The 18,138-nt window shown below is 34.6% G+C and overlaps 1 protein-coding gene across 1 annotated transcript; it reads right to left on the bottom strand.

The window, feature by feature from the left end:
- Positions 1-849: 849 nt before the first annotated feature.
- gpr35.1 (G protein-coupled receptor 35, tandem duplicate 1) lies at positions 850-12,457 on the bottom strand. Its single transcript, XM_084116942.1, has 2 exons — positions 12,177-12,457; positions 850-2,381 (listed from the first exon to the last, which is right to left on the bottom strand). Exon 2 carries the CDS (start codon positions 2,372-2,374, stop codon positions 1,433-1,435), a length of 942 nt encoding a protein of 313 aa, XP_083973068.1. The 5' UTR covers positions 2,375-2,381; positions 12,177-12,457; the 3' UTR covers positions 850-1,432.
- Between the last annotated feature and the right edge of the window lie 5,681 nt (positions 12,458-18,138).

The following is an 18,138-nucleotide window of genomic DNA, read 5'->3' as shown; positions in this document are numbered from 1 at the left end:
TTTAAAATGAATTTTGCACAATAGTAATGTAGGCTATAATAATACTATAATGTTTTTTCAATAAATTAAGAAATATTTTGTAATTGGGAAATATATTAAACATATACCTGATATAATATACCTACATACTATAATAAACATAATATAATAAACCAACATACCGAATATAATATAAGCTAAGCTGGCAGGCTAATCGGGTAGATGAATGCTATGCTACGTAAGCTATAAAAAAAATAGTAAGAACGAGAAACGCTTGATTTCACAACCTATAGCATCAGTTATGCTACTGAACCATGTAATTTAAAAGACATTAATGATTATTAACACGCACTTTAAACAGTATAAATCATAACGTGATTTTGCAGGAATTGTCATCAGGCGCTAAAAATACTACCCATTAAAAGTCCGTTCACTCTGGGTCCTAAAGGAGACCCGATTCCTGAGGGGACGCGATTTCTCACCATACATGATCATCATCTGTTCGTTTAAAAGAATCATTTTATTTAAACCTTGACTCAAAACGTTTCACGAAGTTTCCAATAAACAAATGGGTTTGTTAAATACTGCTCTTACCGCTATGTTTTTGAGTTAATGAGTACATGAATACGTTTTTTGTAGTAGAAGATACATATGTGTTTCAGTGATGGACAGTTAAATTAAGTTTACTACAGCTTTAGCTGGTAGCTGTGGAAAATGGTAGCATTAGCTGTTTGACCAGCCACCATATGCTCCAAAAATAAATCCTACAAGAAAAACAACAAGAAAGTTTAACAGTTCAAAGTAGAAAGATAAACACTTTAGACTCATTGTAGGCTACAGCTTAAACTACTCAGAATGAACTAGCCAGTCTAGCATTAATATATATGTTTTTATTCATGCAAAAGCCAGGTTTAATATTGCAATACATCACATAACTTTCACAAAAGGACTTTATAATTAAATAAAATCCAGTCAGAACAATTAACTCTTTCTCCGCCAGCGTATTTTGTTGTATGAATATCTGAACATGCAGTATATCAAAAGAAAGAACAGACCCTATGCTTTTATACAAGTTTCATGCATTCTTTTATTATCAGTACCTGGATCGTTAAAAAGCAACATTTTGAGCAAAAAGCGTGTTTTTGTCACCGACTTCATCAGGATCAGATCGAGAACGATGATCAAAACACAGATGGAGAACTCAAAGCTTCACAGTCCTGTTGCTTGTCCATTTCATTTAGTAACATTTTGATATATATGCTGTTTAATATTGATGATATGTGAGATTACATGTGCGTCAGCAATGCTTATATCGCTTGTTTCTGTTTCCTCTTCTCCTGTGTTTTTATCAGGAGATTCAGTTCTATTTCAGAAGAAGCGTAATAGCGCCGTCCTACCGTATAACACTGAAAACACAAAGAGCCTGAAAATTCCTTCAATGGCGGGGAAAGAGTTAAGTAGTAGGCATGCTATCTTGATCTGAAACCGTGTAATCAGATTTACATTCTTTTTCATTTCGGTTTGTGCTGCACATAGTCCATGAGGTTTTAGTGGCAAAAAAATAGCTAAAGCAGTCCAATCCACAGTTCATACTGGAAATGGAAAGAGCGATGTGCAAGAAGTTGTGCGCGAGCTGCTTATCGGAGCAGCCGTAGTTTTCCTCGTTTTGCACGATGTATTTAATGAAGTACCCCATGTGAACGGGGAGGAAGCATATGACAAACACAATGAAATTGGCCGCGATGATACACATGCACTGGATTTTTTCAGAACGGGTTCCGATGTCCAACTGTTTCCTCAGTGTGTAAATGATCCTAACGGAGCAGTACAGTATGATCAGGAACGGCAAGAGGAACCCAACAATGATCAACAGCAAGACGAAATGCAACGACAAGCCTGACTTGACCCTCTGAAAGCACATTTTTTTATCATTATTAGAGTCCGTCACAAAATAAACCGGGCTGATGGAGAAAATGGTGAACCAAATGATTGCGCAAACCACCAGAGCGTTCCTGCAGGATAAAATAGCCCTGGACTTCATGGGATACTTGATGGCCACGTATCGCACCACACTTATCGCGGTGAGGGTGAAGATGCTCACGTACATGTTGATGTAATAAACCGACAAAACACAATTACACAGTCCCTTTAACTTATCTTCCAATGGCCTGTCGTAGTAGTGAATCTTGACGGGAAGGAAAACCAGCAGAATGCTGTCTGCGATGGCCATGTTGGTGATGTAGATGTTCATGTAGGTCCAGTCCGCTCTGGGACGCCGGCAGAACATCACTAGGATGTACATGTTTCCCAGGACCCCGAGGATGAAGGTGGGAATCGAAGTGGCCTTTTGTAGGTTCAGGACTGTGTTGGTGATGTTCAGGGTGCAGTTAGACATCTTCAACCTGTGGGAAACGGATTCAAAACCAATGAGCAAAGAGCACCATGAATGTAGTCCATATGACTTGTGCACTATATTCCAAGTCTTCGAATTTGGAACGCACCGATATTAAAATTTTGTCTGATATCTATAACTCTTTATATTTGAAAGCTGATAACCGATAATTCTTCATATTTGAAAGCCGATAATCGATAATTCTTCATATTTGAAAGCCGATAACCGATAATTCTTCATATTTGAAAGCCGATAATAATTCTTCATATTTGAAAGCCGATAATCGATAATTCTTCATATTTGAAAGCCGATAATTCTTCATATTTGAAAGCCGATAATCGATAATTCTTCATATTTGAATGCCGATAATCAATAATTCTTCCTATTTGAAAGCCGATAACGATAATTCTTAATATTTGAAAGCCGATAATCGATAATTCTTAATATTTGAAAGCCGATAATCGATAATTCTTAATATTTGAAAGCCGATAATTCTTAATATTTGAAAGCCGATAACCGATAATTCTTCATATTTGAAAGCCGATAATCGATAATTCTTCATATTTGAAAGCCGATAATTCTTCATATTTGAAAGCCGATAACGATAATTCTTCATATTTGAAAGCCGATGATCAATAATTATTAATATTTGAAAGCCAATAACCAATAATTCTTCATATTTGAAAGCCGATAATCGATAATTCTTAATATTTGAAAGCCGATAATTCTTCATATTTGAAAGCCGATAATGATAATTCTTAATATTTGAAAGCCGATAACCAATAATTCTTCATATTTGAAAGCCGATAACGATAATTCTTAATATTTGAAAGCCAATAATCGATAATTCTTCATATTTGAAAGCCGATAATTCTTAATATTTGAAAGCCGATAATCGATAATTCTTCATATTTGAAAGCCGATAATAATTCTTCATATTTGAAAGCCGATAATCGATAATTCTTCATATTTGAAAGCCGATAATTCTTCATATTTGAAAGCCGATAATCGATAATTCTTCATATTTGAATGCCGATAATCAATAATTCTTCCTATTTGAAAGCCGATAACGATAATTCTTAATATTTGAAAGCCGATAATCGATAATTCTTAATATTTGAAAGCCGATAATCGATAATTCTTAATATTTGAAAGCCGATAATTCTTAATATTTGAAAGCCGATAACCGATAATTCTTAATATTTGAAAGCCGATAACCGATAATTCTTCATATTTGAAAGCCGATAATCGATAATTCTTCATATTTGAAAGCCGATAATTCTTCATATTTGAAAGCCGATAACGATAATTCTTCATATTTGAAAGCCGATGATCAATAATTATTAATATTTGAAAGCCAATAACCAATAATTCTTCATATTTGAAAGCCGATATTCGATAATTCTTAATATTTGAAAGCCGATAATTCTTCATATTTGAAAGCCGATAATGATAATTCTTAATATTTGAAAGCCGATAACCAATAATTCTTCATATTTGAAAGCCGATAACGATAATTCTTAATATTTGAAAGCCGATAATCGATAATTCTTAATATTTGAAAGCCGATAATTCTTCATATTTGAAAGCCGATAACCAATAATTCTTCATATTTGAAAGCCGATAACGATAATTCTTAATATTTGAAAGCCGATAATCGATAATTCTTAATATTTGAAAGCCAATAACCGATAATTCTTCATATTTGAAAGCCGATAACGATAATTCTTAATATTTGAAAGCCTATAACCGATAATTCTTCATATATGAATGCCAATAACCGATAATTCTTCATATTTGAAAACCGATAACCGATAATTCTTAACCCTCTGGGGCCTAAGGTGTTTTTGGGGTCCTTGAGATGTTCTGACATGCCCTGACATTTGTGCTTTTTTCAGTTGCTTATAAACATATTAATGGCAAAGGTGTAATTACACTCTATTTAGCACAAACAGGGCTACCATAATATGTGAGCAACATGCATGTACATGTTTGTATTTTTGAGAGAATAATGTTTATGCATGGTTATTGAAAAAACTAAAAATTAAAGTTTCTGAAATAGGGCCACAAAACACATACTAAATATGTGTCCACAAGACTTCGGAATAATGGATGTTGTCGCTTAGAGTTTTTGCTTCCGATAACGATAATTCTTAATATTTGAAAGCCGATAATCGATAATTCTTCATATTTGAAAGCCGATAATTCTTAATATTTGAAAGCCGATAATCGATAATTCTTCATATTTGAAAGCCGATAATAATTCTTCATATTTGAAAGCCGATAATCGATAATTCTTCATATTTGAAAGCCGATAATTCTTCATATTTGAAAGCCGATAATCGATAATTCTTCATATTTGAATGCCGATAATCAATAATTCTTCCTATTTGAAAGCCGATAACGATAATTCTTAATATTTGAAAGCCGATAATCGATAATTCTTAATATTTGAAAGCCGATAATCGATAATTCTTAATATTTGAAAGCCGATAATTCTTAATATTTGAAAGCCGATAACCGATAATTCTTCATATTTGAAAGCCGATAATCGATAATTCTTCATATTTGAAAGCCGATAATTCTTCATATTTGAAAGCCGATAACGATAATTCTTCATATTTGAAAGCCGATGATCAATAATTATTAATATTTGAAAGCCAATAACCAATAATTCTTCATATTTGAAAGCCGATATTCGATAATTCTTAATATTTGAAAGCCGATAATTCTTCATATTTGAAAGCCGATAATGATAATTCTTAATATTTGAAAGCCGATAACCAATAATTCTTCATATTTGAAAGCCGATAACGATAATTCTTAATATTTGAAAGCCGATAATCGATAATTCTTAATATTTGAAAGCCGATAATTCTTCATATTTGAAAGCCGATAACCAATAGTTCTTCATATTTGAAAGCCGGTAACGATAATTCTTAATATTTGAAAGCCGATAATCGATAATTCTTAATATTTGAAAGCCAATAACCGATAATTCTTCATATTTGAAAGCCGATAACGATAATTCTTAATATTTGAAAGCCTATAACCGATAATTCTTCATATATGAATGCCAATAACCGATAATTCTTCATATTTGAAAACCGATAACCGATAATTCTTAACCCTCTGGGGCCTAAGGTGTTTTTGGGGTCCTTGAGATGTTCTGACATGCCCTGACATTTGTGCTTTTTTCAGTTGCTTATAAACATATTAATGGCAAAGGTGTAATTACACTCTATTTAGCACAAACAGGGCTACCATAATATGTGAGCAACATGCATGTACATGTTTGTATTTTTGAGAGAATAATGTTTATGCATGGTTATTGAAAAAACTAAAAATTAAAGTTTCTGAAATAGGGCCACAAAACACATACTAAATATGTGTCCACAAGACTTCGGAATAATGGATGTTGTCGCTTAGAGTTTTTGCTTCAAAATGATCTGAAAATCATCCTGCCTAATCATTCACATAAAACAATACACTGATTTAAACTAGGGATGTCCCGATACCACTTTTTTTTTTTACTTCCGATACCGATGCCACAGCTTTGGCTATTTGCCGATACCGATATCAATCCGATATTTTTATTTTATTCTTGAACTAATACTAATAATAATAAAATATATGGAAGCACTTTGCTCAATTAGCCACATAAAACATCTCACTCAAATGGAGAACAAGTACTTCTCCAGTATATAGTCCACAACAACAGTTGATAATGAAAGACTGCCACCCTTTATTCAAAAGACCTTGAGATATGTTTGGTAATTGTACCTGAATGAATTTTAAATTATTTTTTTATATTTCAGATCAATAGCCTATATTTGTTTCCTTAAAATTTTAATTAACTTTAACTTTATTCTCATCTGAATTATAAATAATTTATTTCTGTATAAAATAATTCTACTATTAAAAACACATTTGATTTTCTTTTTTAAACAATGTAGAATGTGTAACTTCAAAATAAACAGATTAGTGCTCTGTTTTAGGACAAGAAATGAAAACCAATGCAATATGATGAATGTCCAAAAGATGAGATCATTTTTGCTTTTAAACAGTGTGTGTGTGTGTGTGTGTTTTTTTTTTTTGTTTATATTACATTGTGGGAACCAAATGGCCCCACAAGGATAGTAAAACCTGAGATCACCTCCATTGTGGGGACCAGCCAGCGGTCCCCAAGAGGGAAATGGGTAAATAAACATACTAAATGATATTTTTTTGAAAATGTAAAAATGCAGAAAGTTTTCTGTGATGGGTAGGTTTAGGGGTAGGGTTAGTGTAAGGGGACAGAATATACAGTTTGGACTGTATAAAAACCATTACGTCTATGGAGAGTCCCCACAAAGATATGTGCGCCTGTTTGAGTGTGTGTGTGTGTGTGTGTGTGTATGTGTTTGTGATTTTGGTGGGGTGACAGTTGTAGTTTACAGTTTGACAAAAGCACAATGTTGTGTTTTACACAAATATAAGTAGGCTAAACACTTTGCAGTTTGAATGATGTCCTGTATGAACAAAATGACAGAGTATGTTTTTATGTTTCCACTGTTCGATCGCGCCCGCGCCTCTCTCTCTCTGACACACAGACACACACACACACACACACACACACAGCATTGCAATCTTGACATCGCAGCCTGTTCATTATGCTGCGTTCACACCAAACGCGAATAGAGCGTCAAATTCGCGTCTAGTTCGACGCTTAAACATTTTGAATACATTCGCGCGTCCAAAGCGAATAGGACGTGCGTATAAAGCGAGCGTTTGAAGCGAAATAGACGCGCGTTCAGAGCGGCGGGGCTTCAGATTAGGTGTCCCTAAAGAACCCGCGTATCTAACAGTAGTTCCGCATTACATTAATTAATGTGCACGCCTGTTTTATTTATTTGTATACCGTGTATTTTCCGTGTAAATCCATGCACCGAACCGTGACGCACGTACCGTTTCGGTTCAATACAAATACATGTAGCCTACCGTTCCACCCCTAATAGGTATCGGATCATATTTTTTTCTCCCCTCCATCGGATCTAGCGTTCTGGGCCAGTATCCGCACGATACCGATGACGTGATCGGATCGGGACATCCCTAATTTAAACTTTGTAGCCTAAGACACGTTTTGTTTGGAAAGGCAATATGCGTGTGAGAAGACAATGACCCGCATAATTAGCTGCATAATGAGCCTTTCAGTCAGGTGTATCACTGAGATACGAGACACAAGTAAAGAGTGTGAGGACTTATTTTGTATGCATGCAAATTGCATAATATCCATGGTAAACATTTCTAGTAACTTTGCAGTTAATTCTCATACTGTATTTTCAGAATGTTTTGGAATATATTCTCTCCCCAAATGTGTCACTAATAAAACACAATAAAAATTATTTAAAGAGAAGGTTTATATTGACCTATTAAGATGTTGCTTAAATCTACCTTGTAAATATATATGTTTTGCTATTTTATTAAACAGTTTTCACATATAAATCAACAACAATTACAATTTTAACAATATTTCAAGTGTAGGCTAATCTTTCTTTTTAAAAAGTATACATCGATTTTATCATACGTATTTCAAAGTTAAGGATTCAATTCATTAGTTTGAATATTGGATCAAACACTATAATAACATCTTAGTTGATAATTCAATATACCTACTTTATTTTTAACAAAACATCACATACTATATATTTATATATGAGCAGAAATATTTGCATATAAATGTTAATTTGCAGTTTAATACGTTGCTTATACAAAGACATTTTATTTCAACATATTTCAGTCGATTTTTACTCATCTCAGTAGCAATATAGTTTGGTAAAAGCTAAACTAGTAGATGTGTTCATGTAAAAATAACATGTAATGTAAGTGCAAGTGTGCGCTTTTGTGTACAGCTGTAGTAAACGTCTCACACACACACAGACATGCGATATTTTTGCAGTTTACCAACACTATTGCATATCGCGATTAGAACAAAGCACTTAAAGGCACACTGTGAAACTTTTCAACCTTCATAATATATTTCCAAGACCCTTGTGATGGTACATCGACTTACAATAGGTTGAATGACACGTCTGCCATAGCCTGACAGGGTCTGTATCACTTTTACTGGCACTACGTAACTTCGGGGTTCGGGTAGTAACCCGAGCACAAAAAGAACTACAAAATTCGACTGCTTAAAGGCATTCGTCACTTCCCCCACCACTTCGTCAAATTTGGACGTGAGAGGCCAACCAGCGTTTGTTTTCGGCTTTCGTGTGTATGTTTTTGTCATGGGGCTGTTTACACCTGGCCACTTCATGCGTTTTCTCAGATGGGATAGCTATCTGATCGTGAAAAGACCAGGTGTAAATGCCCTCCGAAACGCATTCAAGACGGATTTGAATCCGATTGCTCAAACCACTTCAGGAGGAGGTCTGTGCAGCATTCCAGACGAAACTGGACAAGTGTAAATGCATCATGTAAATTGTACTCCTCTCAAAAATGCTAAAAATAAAAACGTGTGAGAGTGTGTTATAGGCTATATGTTATAGCCAGATATGACGACGCTACTGGAACACGCATCACCGCAGATGAGCAACTGAGCATAGTCATCAAGAGAACGTGCAAACTATCGCAAATCAAAGTGAAAGTAAGTCGCAGACGCTTAACACACAGTCATCATCATTAAAAGTAAAGAAATGAAATGATCTTACCAGGGCTGTTACTGCTCTCTCTTATTGCGGTCTTTGATTTTGAAATTTTAGCTGATGATCAATAAAATGCAGCTCATATCTGTTGCTTTCGGTGACGTGCACTCCATTAAATCTGCATATAGCGCGGGAATTGAAGATCGGATTTAAATCCATTTCGCAAAAACACATTTATGTGACCAGGTGTAAATTGAATTGTTTTGATAAATCAGAAATCCGATCTGAGAAAACGCATGAAGTGGCCAGTAAATAAATCTCTTATTTGTAAACTTGTTTGCATTCTATGTTGTATGTTGTTGCGCTTGCTTGTAGTATGTCATTTTTTTATATGCCAATAATTTCCACATATGTCTAGCTAGCTTTCGATTATCAGAGCTGTTAACAGACTTGCTAAAAAAACACTTGTTTCTCTTACGTGTTTTTTTGCGTTATGTTTTATTGCCTAGCTTGCCTCACGAACTAGTTTGCCAGCTGACCTCTTCTTCTTCTTCTTCGTTTTATTGGCAACCGCAGCCAGCTGACCTCAGGTGTTGTGAGGTGTATTTATCACGTAGTCCTGAGGGATATCAGACGACGCTGTTGACGTTGATTCTTGCGATTATCATGAGAACAGTTTTTAATATCTCACATAATTATCAGGACATAAATAAGCCTAACGTAGAGGTTGTAAATAGTGTAACGAGCACAATTTGCAAACTATTATGATAAATTGCAATAATCATGTCTTCGGAGTCTATCTGTGCCTATTCCATGCCCGATGCAGGTAGGCTACCGGTGTACAGGGTGGGAGGTGGGGGGGTGGAGGGGTATTTACGACATAGCGACTCTAGGGGTCGCTGTTTGACAAAAACTCAATTCCTTCACAGTGTGCCTTTAAGAATAAAAAACTTACTATTCACGGTCCTCTGAATAGCTGGATCCGTTGTTCCTCGATGTGAAACTAAATTATTCCTAAGGATTATTCCACACAGCAAAGCAATACGACATAAAGTGCATGGGTCTGATTAAACTCGCTGTTTTATGCAGCTGATGTGGGCGTTGACACGTTTGCATGGATCATTGCGTGCTCTCCGTGGGTGGGGTCACAAAAATCTCTCAACTAATAAAATCTCTCAACTAATGCCATAAACTGACATAGTTTACACTTAAACTGTTTTATTGACGTCTTTCCACGGCTGAAACACAGATTGAGTGATTACATGAGACATGATTGATTACAGTAAGTTGTATGGTATCTTTCAACATTCCTTCAGATATTCATTCCTGTTTATTTGGCGCTGTAACTAGTAGTAAAAGCACGCGCATTTCAAATTAAATGGACAGAATTGGAAAGCTGAAACTTTGTTTTATATTATAAGTAACAAATTTGCAAAGCTAATTGAGACTGGCGGATGGTTGGCGCGCTACAAAGTTTTGTTCATTCATCAACTGAAATCAGACTAAAAAATCAAGTCTTGAGATTTAAGAATCGATTGGTTCTTCAAAATGAGAATCGATTAAAATTGAGAAATCTCTTTTTTTTTTACCCAGCCCTAGTTCAGAGTGACTTCATTCACCCAATCTGACAATATTCATTTTTAAACAATCCAATTAACCTTCTAAGAAACAGCCCATTTCAACAGTCAAACACACACTCTTTGAATAAAGCTTTTTTATGGAATCTTTCCATTGCATAAAAGGTTCTGTGAACAGTTTCTTTAGATCAGAGGTGCTCTTTTTTTCTTTCTTTTTTTGCAACGAAGGGCCAAAAATCAAACTTGGGATTGTATGTCTTTGGTTCCCCTGATATGATTTCATAATTTTAAAACATCAAGCAATATGCTTGACTAATCCAGTTTTATTTTCAAAGTTTTAACAATGAAACTTTAATTCTGTTTTAATGTTTTAGTTACTTTTTAATCACCAACTGGTATTTTAGAAAAAAATCAATAAAAAAGAATCTTTAATAAATCAAGAAATAAATATTGATTTATAATATGCAAATATGGAAAGTAGATATGTATTTCATGCAAGGGAACATTTGACTGATTAAAATATAAATTAAGCCTATTATTAATAAGGGAATAATAACCATCTTTAAGCACAATAATTAAATAAACAACTAAATGGCGTTTATTCTGTGCTTCTGATTGCACTGAAAAACTTATCAGAGAACTTCAGTTTATTATTAATATTACTGTAACATTGTTGCATTCACCAGGTTGTTGCTGATTGCACATTTTCTCTTACATAACACATAATAAACAAAAGGCAAGTTACAGCATGCACATTATATTCTCAAAAAGTTCTCGCATATGCATAATAGACCTGAAGAGCAAAAACACAAAATGAACTTTGTTAAAAACTAACGTATGTTTTTTTCTTAATTTAACATGCATTTGTTTCGTCAATCTCGCATGCTCCGCGTTTATTGTGGGTAATAATAATAGGCTACACGAGTATTATATTCCATAATGCACTTTCATTTTCACACAGATAGGCATTTCTTTCATGCCCAAGCGGTCCTCCATCAGACAAAACAAGTTTTGTTTTCACTCTCGTTCTCTATCAGATGGCACGCTTGTGTTTAATGGCCCATACGGGGTGTTTGGTGTTTTAAGCCACAACGGCGCCTTTCCAGGCAGCGAGGGGATTAAGGTTGAGGGTAGGGTTAGAATCTTGACTCGTGGATGGAAATTAAGCTTCTGTAAGTTCAGAGAAATGAAAACAGTTAAGCTAATATGGCATATAGAATTATTCACAGTATTTTGAAGTGCCCACGGTAACAATAATGTGCATAGTAATTGCCGCGATAAACCGTAAGAACGAATAAACTGCACACTTCTACTTCAATGGTAATGGTTGAAGCCATTTTTTTATGAAACCATAAAAAAAAAATGTTTTTTAATAAATATATATATTTTTCCTGACGACGTAGCGGGAAAAATCAAAGTAGCCTACATCACTTGGCAACTTTTGCCCGCCGGCCCGAGTTTGTGCATCTCTGCTTTAGATTATTAACAAGGTTCACTAAAAGTTTTTTGGGGAACCTAAATGACTCTTCTATTACAACCACTGCAAACCCCAACCCAAAGGGAAGAAGTAGTAAATCTTCAATATCAAACACAATCCGTTACCTTTCACATGAATGACCAGCAGAAATCCGTTCGTTCGTGGTGAAATCTGGAGGAAAATCTGATACCAGTAGTTTCGAGCACAGCAGGACTGTTATAAAGGCTCGTGTGAAGTTTAAGGTCCTCCTTACGCTACTAAATAAATCTGCAGGAACATGCCAACTCTTTTCCCAGCCCCACTGAAGAGAGAAATGTGAGACACGCACGTCCTTCGGAAATAACTATGATATCGTTTCTGCAGAATTTAACTATCTCAGACCACGACTGCGGTCAAGCCAGCCGCCAAAAAAAAAAAAAAAAAAAAATATATATATATATATTTGTATGCGCATATTACTATGAATACGGTAATTTCAGGAACAGCAGAGAGAGAGAACGCACTTTCAGAGCGCTTGAGTTGGCCAGAACTATGCATCTATCCATCTATCAAGTTGGTCAGAACTGTATATCTATACATCCATCCAGTTGGCCAGAATTGTGAGAGACGAACAAGATGCCATGTTTCGAGAGTTTTTGTACTTTACTCTGTTATCCTTTTTATTTACTCTCACGTTGTCTTTGCAAGTTGTTTATTTCTTTGACTAGTGTTTTTTTTTCTTTATAGGTCACATCTCAAGACATTTTTTATGTAGAGGTTTACAGCATAATTATTAGCAAAAAGCAGTAACAAAGTATACACTCCTTCTTAATACCTCTTTTTTCATTATTATTTTTTTTTTTTACAGTATTAAAATGACAGTTTCTCTTGAATTCAGTGTCCCATACATACATATGCACACCTCATATGAAACCATTTTACAGCAGAATTTTGGAGATGTTTCATATTTTACTATTTCAGATGCCTATAAAGTTCTCATTTAAAAACCAATGGTCAGGTTTTATAGGGGACGTCCCATACAGTATACGTATCTCCAAAATGCTGCAGTAAAATGGTTTCATATGAGGTGTGGATACTGTATGGGACGTCCCCAATAAAACCTGACCATTCGTTTTTTCTACTTAATAGAAATGAGGTCTTTTATAGCCCCCTAAAGTATAGTCAAATGTGACATATCTCCAAAACGCTGTAGTAAAATGCTTTTATGTATGTCACACTTCAGGGCCCTATAAAGACCTTATTTCTAATAAGTAGAAAAATATTAATGGCCAGGTCTTAGGGAACGTCCCGTACTATATGCATGTCACATATTGTGTTATTGAATGCACACGAACACGATGATGAAGACAAAGGCGCCCACTACCGGAAGGAAACTTTTTATCCCACAACTTTGACATTTTCTCACAAATGCGAGTTTATCTCACAATCCTGACTTTATAACAAGCAATTGCCACTTTATATCACGCAATTCTGGGAAAAGAATACCTTTAAAAATAAAATTCAGTGTGGAAACAAGCTTATATAACAGCAGCAGACAATTGAATGAGAAAATTCGATTAGTGCTCCTGGAATATGTGAATTGCCACAGAAACGAGCACAGGCAGTTGTGCGATAAGGGTGTCTGATGTGCTAGGTCGAGAAACGTGTTCCTCGAGGGACCGTTCTCCATGTTCAAGGCACATGAGGCGAACACAGGGAGATCCTCAAAGTCCAAACACACACACAAATTCAAAATACGCCGCTTATCTTATTTAGGTGGGGTTTTCCGTCACAGATTGTGTTGTAGAACTCACACAAACACGATGATGAAGGCAAGATGAAGATATGTCCCCTAACCCTCACATTTTCGCATCATTTAGTATGTTTATTCGTCAATTTTCCTTGTGGGGATCACTGGATGGTCTCCGCAAAGTAGGTGATCTCAGGTTTTACTATCCTTGTGGGGACATTTGCTGCACACAAGGATGAACAAACAAGAACACACACACACAGATGTGTGCATGTAGGGCCTAGTTTTTTTTAGAGCCCCTACAAGAGCTGACCATCGATTTTCAAAATGGAAAAGTTCATATTTCTCCTGAACGCCCCAGTAAGATTGCTTCATATGAAGTGTGCATATAATGTGGGACGTCCCCTAAAAGAACTAGTCATTTATTTTTTCTATTTATTACAAATTAGTTTTTTTAATAGGTGTATAAAGTATTCATATGAGATAGGCTATGCATAACATTGCATGCAAGAATAGACTAAGTGAATCAGTAATGCATACAGTATGTAATAAAAGTAACAAATGCATTGAAGAGTAGCTGTCAGTCCAATCAGTAAAAGAAATGGCAAAAAGAGGTATTTAGAAAGATAATCTATTTTACGTGCTTTTTGCAAATAATTATGCTGTAAACACATAAATAAAACAGACACAGCGCGTATAAATAATAAGAATAAAGTGGAATTACAAAACAATCTCGAAACAAGACATATTTTTTATATTATCTCGCATTTCTGGTAAACTCAAGCGCTCTGAAAGCACTTTCTGTCTCTGCGGTTACCGTAATAGTAATAGGCGCACGCGCTTTTTGTTGACCGCAGTCTTACAGAACGCTTCAGGAATTCTGTCGGTGTGGGAATGAGTTGAATCGCTGTTCAAACGCTGTCTAGTAGGCTACGCGTGAACAGCATCACCAGTCACGAGTTCTTGTTTTCCTAAAATCCCACAGATGTTTTCTTTAGTCTGTGCATCTTTTTGCAGCATAAGCAGTCTCAGAACCAGATTCTTAGATTAACGTGCAAAGCAGTTGAACGTATCAAAACTTGTACAGTCAGGCACTGGCAGTTTTGGCAGCGTTTCAACATGCTGAGAACAAACACGGCATCCTTTACTATCAGCATGTTGTACACTGAGCAAGGCACACAAAAGAAAGACGTTTATATGAACCTTAAGTCAGAACGATTGTGCGAAACACTGCGACTGAATCATACAGCGCGACCAGTGAAGATTCTGAACTAATGACTCGTCCGAACCGATTCTTTTGAGTGAATACAAAACACAGCCCGTTTTTTTTCTATTTTATTTGTCCTAATTATATAGTTTTCAATATTTGCATTTGAAGGAAAGTGCATGTATAATGTATAAACGATAAAAAAAACGATCCCCGATTCCCAAACGATCAAGTTAGGAAAAGGTTATTTTAGTGAATCAAACACGTGCTGCAAAACCAGAGCAGTTCGATTCCCTTCCCCACACATAGGCTATATTACGTATGGAACAATAAGGATATTCTCTACAAGAATAAATCACTTTTTTGACAACCGGTTCAAAAACTACCTTCTTTTAGCTGGATAGCTTTTTAATTCACAGGGCAAGACTTTTACAACTATTTAGATTTTTTTTTTTTTTTTTTTTTTTTACAGAAATATAAAATTCCTATAACTGCTAATGAATATGCTTTTGTTTTCAATGCAATTCCCTCTGGATTTCCGTTGGAAGGTTCTACATTTCCATGATGACCATGTACTTATTACTCTTTGATCGGAAATTTTCTGTAACGACAAATAATAACTAGATGAAAAAGTTTAAGTTGGCATGAAAAAGCCTTGCCAGAAAGTTTGAAGAATTTTTAAAAGCTTGAAGTTTGAAGGTTTTTAGTTTTAATTAGTTTAAGTTTTAGTTTAGTAGTTTTAAAAGTTTGTAGAAGTTTGAAGGTTTTCAGTTTAGAAATATTAGATAGAATGGAAGAAACTTAAATGAGTCTCAATGAATTAGAAATAGTACATAGAGCAGCAGCTGATGGAGTCTAATGAGCCTCTCCAACTGTCAAAATCTGAATTTAGTTTGGAGTTAGAAAGAAAGAAAGAAAGAAAGAAAGAAAGAAAGAAAGAAAGAAAGAAAGAAAGAAAGAAAGAAAGAAGAGAATGAAAGAAAGAAAGAGAAAGAAAGAAAGAAAAAGTTAAGAAGAAAGATTAGAAAGAAAGAATGATTAGTTAAAAACATATATATATAGATAGAAAGATTAGTTAGGAAGAAAGAAAGAAAGAATGGAAGCTTAAATGAGTCTTGATTGATTAGAAATAGTACATAGAATGGCAGCTGATGGAGTCTAATGAGCCTCTCCAACTGTCAAAATCTGAATTTAGTTTGAAGTTAGAATGAAAGAAAGAAAGATTAGTTAGAAAGAAAGAAAGAAAGAAAGAAAGAAAGAAAGAAAGAAAGAAAGAAAGAAAGAAAGAAAGAGAGAATGAAAGAAAGAAAAAGAAACAAAAAGAAAGAAAGAGAAAGAGAGAAAGAAAAAGGGAGAAAGAAAGAGAAAGGAAAGAAAGATTAGTTAGAAAGAAAGAATGATTAGTTAAAAAGATCTTAAGTCTAAGAATAATAATAATAATAATAATAATAATAATAATCTTAAGTACAATATCAGTAAATTGGCTGTTCCAAGCCAACTTAAATATAAAATCAGAGCTCTCTTCCAGAAAGAGATAATGACAATTCCTTGTAATACCATAGGGTAGCCTACTACTATTATAGAGAATTTAGCATGGGAAAAAGTATGTCTCATAAGCATCTGCTTTTCCAATGAAGTTAAATTAATTCACAAATGATACACAACCAAAGCCTTTCTTAGGAATGTATAAATCAGACATTGAAGTGAACTGCTATTTTTGTCACTCTCCTGAGGACGATGTGTCATTCACTAGGTTTGGCAATGTACTCACAGATTTCAGATGGGCCAGATTTCTTACTTTATCCAATCTGATTTATCTAAGTGACTTTTCTTTCCGTTTTAAAGATGTTTTCTTTGGATTGTCTGACCACTCAAAAGAGAAAACAGGACTTTTTATGTGTGCTTCCTACTGGTTAACTTTCCCATACATAAGCAAAAATGCTCTGGCTCTAACCCTCTCTTTTCTCTATTCAAAGATGATCTAGACAAATGCATGGAAACTATCCAAAGCTCTGTTAATCCCAAAGCATTGATCTCTCTATATTCATCCTTTTTGTCCTCTTTAGGTATGAATGTATTGCAAATGTTTTTTGTTTTGTTACCATAGCAACTTATTTGCGTATCTTTTTTTTTTTTTTTTTTTTTCCATGTTGATCTGTATTGCTTTAATGCTTTGTAATGTTTAATAAAATAAAAAAATAAATAAAGCAGTTCAATTCCCAAACGAATGTCTCAGAATCGGTTTCTTTAGCGATTACAAAAAAAAAAAAACACTAGACATTTTGAGCTTAAAAAAAAAAAAAAAAAAAAAAGCGCAAAATGTCTAGTGTTTTTTTAAAACACAAATCGGAAAATAATTTTAATACAGTTATTGGGGGGAAATGTGCTTGTATAGAGCAGACTCCGCGTGATTTGCGTTTTTGATTCATTCAAAAGAACCGACTTAAAGTCAAATCAAAAACGCAAATCGCGCCGAGTCTGCTCTATGCAAGCACATTTCCCGCCAATAACTGTTTTCAAATTATTTTCCGATTTGTTTTACATGTTCTTCTCAAACCTGGAACAGCTGAACACTTCACTTTAAGATTCTGTGCATGATTTAAATCAACACACAACATGAAAGTACAACGAACAATACTTTCACAGCATTTAGGACTGCTAAATGTAAATTAAAAAAAAAATACATTAACATATAAAGTTGCATATATCTATCTATAAATTACAGAAACATCTGTCTGTCTGTGTGTGTGTCTGTTAACCGCATATCTCTCGAACCGTTAGTCTGATGGATTTCAAACTCGACAGGTGTCTCGCCACGGGCACGAGTAAGTGCAGTGCCAAGGTTGACGTTGTTTGGATGAGAAATGCAAAAGATATCATTAAATATATCATTTTTAAAAGGTTGTGGTTTAAAAATAAACATTCTGACATAAACACTCAGTCAGCTACACTGTTTACTTCTGAATATTATAGTTTGGTTCCAGAACGTGATAAATCCATTTTGATTAATTTGAGTAAAAATGTGTTTTCTTTACCAAGAAAGTGGCAAGATGAAAACCACTATTTTCTGTTTCAAACTTTCACAAAGCATCTTTAGGTTATAATATCATAAAAAAATATTATTATTATTATTATTTTCCCCCAAAAATGC

Source organism: Abramis brama (assembly GCF_963993115.1).
Source record: "Abramis brama genome assembly, chromosome: 6".
Taxonomy (NCBI): domain Eukaryota; kingdom Metazoa; phylum Chordata; class Actinopteri; order Cypriniformes; family Leuciscidae; genus Abramis; species Abramis brama.
The sequence above is the reverse complement of the archived record's forward strand: the minus strand, read 5'-3'. Positions and strand labels throughout refer to the sequence as shown.

Bases quoted from the DNA above. Each gene is read 5' to 3' on its own strand.
- gpr35.1 (XM_084116942.1), bottom strand. From the start codon at position 2,374: ATGTCTAACTGCACCCTGAACATCACCAACACAGTCCTGAACCTACAA.